The following is a 3,100-nucleotide window of genomic DNA, read 5'->3' as shown; positions in this document are numbered from 1 at the left end:
AAGGTGCACGGGCGCGTGTTTGTAAGTGTGTATGTTGGACGTGGGGGGGGGGGGGGCAACCCTTCAAAAAGATCTCCGTACTCCCCCACGTGGTTATTTGCAAAACAACCGATCTAAACCCAGGGAAACCTCATCATACCCCGCTGCTGCAGCCCTGTTCATCTTCTTTGGAGATAAAGAATTGGAATAAAAAAAATGTAACAGACATACGGGGGGCTATCTGGGCGCGGGTTCACGAAATGAGATGAGTACTGTTAAAAACTCAAAGAGACATTTAATAGATAGAACATGTGTTTTTCTGTAACATATGTAAGATCGGAGCTCTAGCCATCCTGTGCGAAAAATGCGCTCTACCATGCTCTGAAACCCTGAGCCTATTGAATGTGTCCCTAGTGGGCTTGAATCGGAGAGGAGCCAATACAAGCGGAAGGGAGGCGTGTCTTCGCTTTTCCCCAAGACCTCCCAGAGCAGGTTGTTGCGTTTTGGCTCTAAAGCCTGGAGACCTCCGAAGTGCTCGTCAGTTTTCGAAGTAGGAGCCATGGCGACAACAGCTCAGTATATTCCGAGGAATAACTCCTTACCGTCTAACCCGCTCATGCATCCGGATTCGGATAGGATGCATCAGGGGACGACTTACAGAGAGGTGCAGAAAATGATGCACCACGAGTATTTGCAAGGGCTTGCGGCTACCAACACGGGACACCCGATGAGCCTGACGCACCACCAGTGGCTGCCCACCTCCAACACCGACTGGTCCAGTGGCACCCACATCGGTCAGCAGGAGCACAAAGCCAGCGTGCAGGCGACCCGGGAGGACCTGAGCAGCGGCTTCCACCACAGATCTCACCTGGTGCACCAGCAGACGCAGAATAGCCACCATGGCTCTTGGGCGCCCACCACGACGCACCACTTATCCTCGCTGTCCCCATCCAACGGCCACCAGCCACTGGTCTACTCGCAGCCTGGATACACAAACCTCAACGCAATGCTGAGTCCCCAGCCCGGCTCCCTGCACCATGGCATGCGGGACCCGCTCCACGATGATTCGGGCAGCCACGACAACCAGATGGAGTCGCCCCAGCAGGCGTTCAGCCACCACCAGGACCACTCGGACGAGGACGCGCCCAGCTCCGACGACCTGGAGCAGTTCGCCAAGCAGTTCAAGCAGCGGCGGATCAAACTGGGCTTTACGCAGGCGGACGTGGGCTTGGCCTTAGGCACTCTGTATGGAAACGTCTTTTCTCAGACCACAATCTGCAGGTTTGAGGCGCTGCAGCTCAGCTTCAAGAACATGTGCAAACTTAAGCCGCTCCTAAACAAGTGGCTGGAGGAGACAGACTCAAACACTGGCAGTCCCACCAATTTGGACAAGATTGCTGCGCAGGGCAGGAAACGAAAGAAGAGGACCTCCATCGAAGTGGGAGTGAAAGGGGCGCTTGAAAATCATTTCTTAAAATGCCCAAAGCCGTCTGCTCATGAAATCAGCAGTTTAGCCAACACTCTGCAGTTGGAAAAAGAGGTTGTTCGTGTTTGGTTTTGCAACAGAAGACAAAAAGAAAAGAGAATGACACCAATTGGGGTCCTTCACCCGAATATGGAGGACGTATATTCCCAAGCAGACACTCCTCCTCTACACCGCACACTACAGAGTCCTGTACAGTGACTGTTTTCATGAACTATTCGAGCATTTCCGCGAGGGGATAGAAAAGGGAAAGGGACTATGGAGTTTACAGTATTTAAGTTTGGTTTTTGTTTTCCTGAGAGAAAAGAGACATGGAAAAGTTGAATAAACGAGTTTTGCCCTTAGTATTCGGAGATCGTCATGTCCAACAAATAAATGGCAAGAGTGAACATGTTAAGAAGAAAAAAATCAAGAAAAAAAGACAAAAAAAAGAAAATTCGCTATTACTGATTCCGTGCGCATTTAAAGTGAAACAAAGATCTTTATTTACCAAAATTATATGGAGGAGAAGGCATATAAAGTTAATTTGATATCCTATGGCTGTTTCAAACGGGGAGTCATTAAATGTGGCAACGGAGACCATCTGTACCATGAACTGTTGTCGCTCCCCAGAAGGAGCTGGTTGCCTGAAAGTGATCAACACTGGAGATGAATAGCCTACACCGAATGGACAGTTTTTCTTTTGCAGGCTTAAACCGAATAACCAGATTTCTGAATATTAGTGTATACTTTCTTTGTTATATTGAGTGTGATGTTTTGGTTTGAAAATACTTTAACTTCAGTGTCTCTTTCTGCACACTTGTCTATGATTTCTGTCATTATTTGCTATAGGTACTGTAACTCATCAGAGCAGCCTCTAATGTTTCTGTTTACTCAGTGGGAGTTGATGGTGGAAAAGTGATGGCACCCGAAAACACTCATAATTAAGATCAGACACGTTTCAGAAAAACGTCCAGTGCAACAGGACGTTCAAGTTCTGACTCCATGCCTTAAAAAAAATATTTAAAGCTTTGCAGCTGACCTAGTCGGAATTTGCAAACAGCACCAGACGCTTAAAGGAAGGGGGGTGGGGTTGGGGGGGGGGTTGATTGTTTTCAAATTATTGTTTTCCTTGCATGGAGCACTTATTCTTTCGTTGGAAATTATTCTTATTGCAATTTTAGATTTGTTAATACAGTTGTGAGTGGAGCTGACCTCCACAGGCTCAAACCGAATCCATCCCATGTTTCCAGGTTCCTGGTTCTCACCACAGAGCGCTGTCAGCTCACACTGCTTACTGCCTGGAATCCTGTTGGATTCCAAACGTTTCAAGAGAGATTGGTCAAATTCGAAATGAAAAGTAATAATAACTCAGGTAACTTCAGTGCCCCATGTCGGAATATCACGCCTGTACATGATTTTTTTTTGTTCCTCTGTGTTTTTTAATGTTTCAATCTGGTTACAACCACACCGTGTTTCCTTTGTCCCATAAATCCACTGTATTATATTAAAACGCTGGATTCGGAGAAAAGAAAATAATCATACCTTAAAGAGAAGCGACGAAGGGAGGGACTTTAGATAGCCTATATTTATTTTTTTCTGACCTGATAGGAAATCTGAAAATGTCATGCGTTGTGTGTCATTTCTCAATGTTGGACC

At 46.7% G+C, this 3,100-nt stretch overlaps 1 protein-coding gene across 1 annotated transcript; it reads left to right on the top strand.

Annotated features, from left to right (window-relative positions):
- The first annotated feature begins 275 nt into the window (after positions 1 to 275).
- pou3f1 (POU class 3 homeobox 1) lies at positions 276 to 2,366 on the top strand. Its single transcript, XM_034874875.1, has one exon. The coding sequence runs from the start codon at positions 539 to 541 to the stop codon at positions 1,661 to 1,663; it is 1,125 nt and encodes a 374-aa protein (XP_034730766.1). The 5' UTR covers positions 276 to 538; the 3' UTR covers positions 1,664 to 2,366.
- Positions 2,367 to 3,100: the final 734 nt, after the last annotated feature.

Source organism: Etheostoma cragini, chromosome 6, assembly GCF_013103735.1.
Source record: "Etheostoma cragini isolate CJK2018 chromosome 6, CSU_Ecrag_1.0, whole genome shotgun sequence".
NCBI classification, from domain to species: Eukaryota; Metazoa; Chordata; class Actinopteri; order Perciformes; family Percidae; genus Etheostoma; species Etheostoma cragini.
Note: the sequence above shows the minus strand (reverse complement) of the source record. Positions and strands in the feature narration are given on the sequence as shown.

Bases quoted from the DNA above. Each gene is read 5' to 3' on its own strand.
- pou3f1 (XM_034874875.1), top strand. From the start codon at position 539: ATGGCGACAACAGCTCAGTATATTCCGAGGAATAACTCCTTACCGTCT.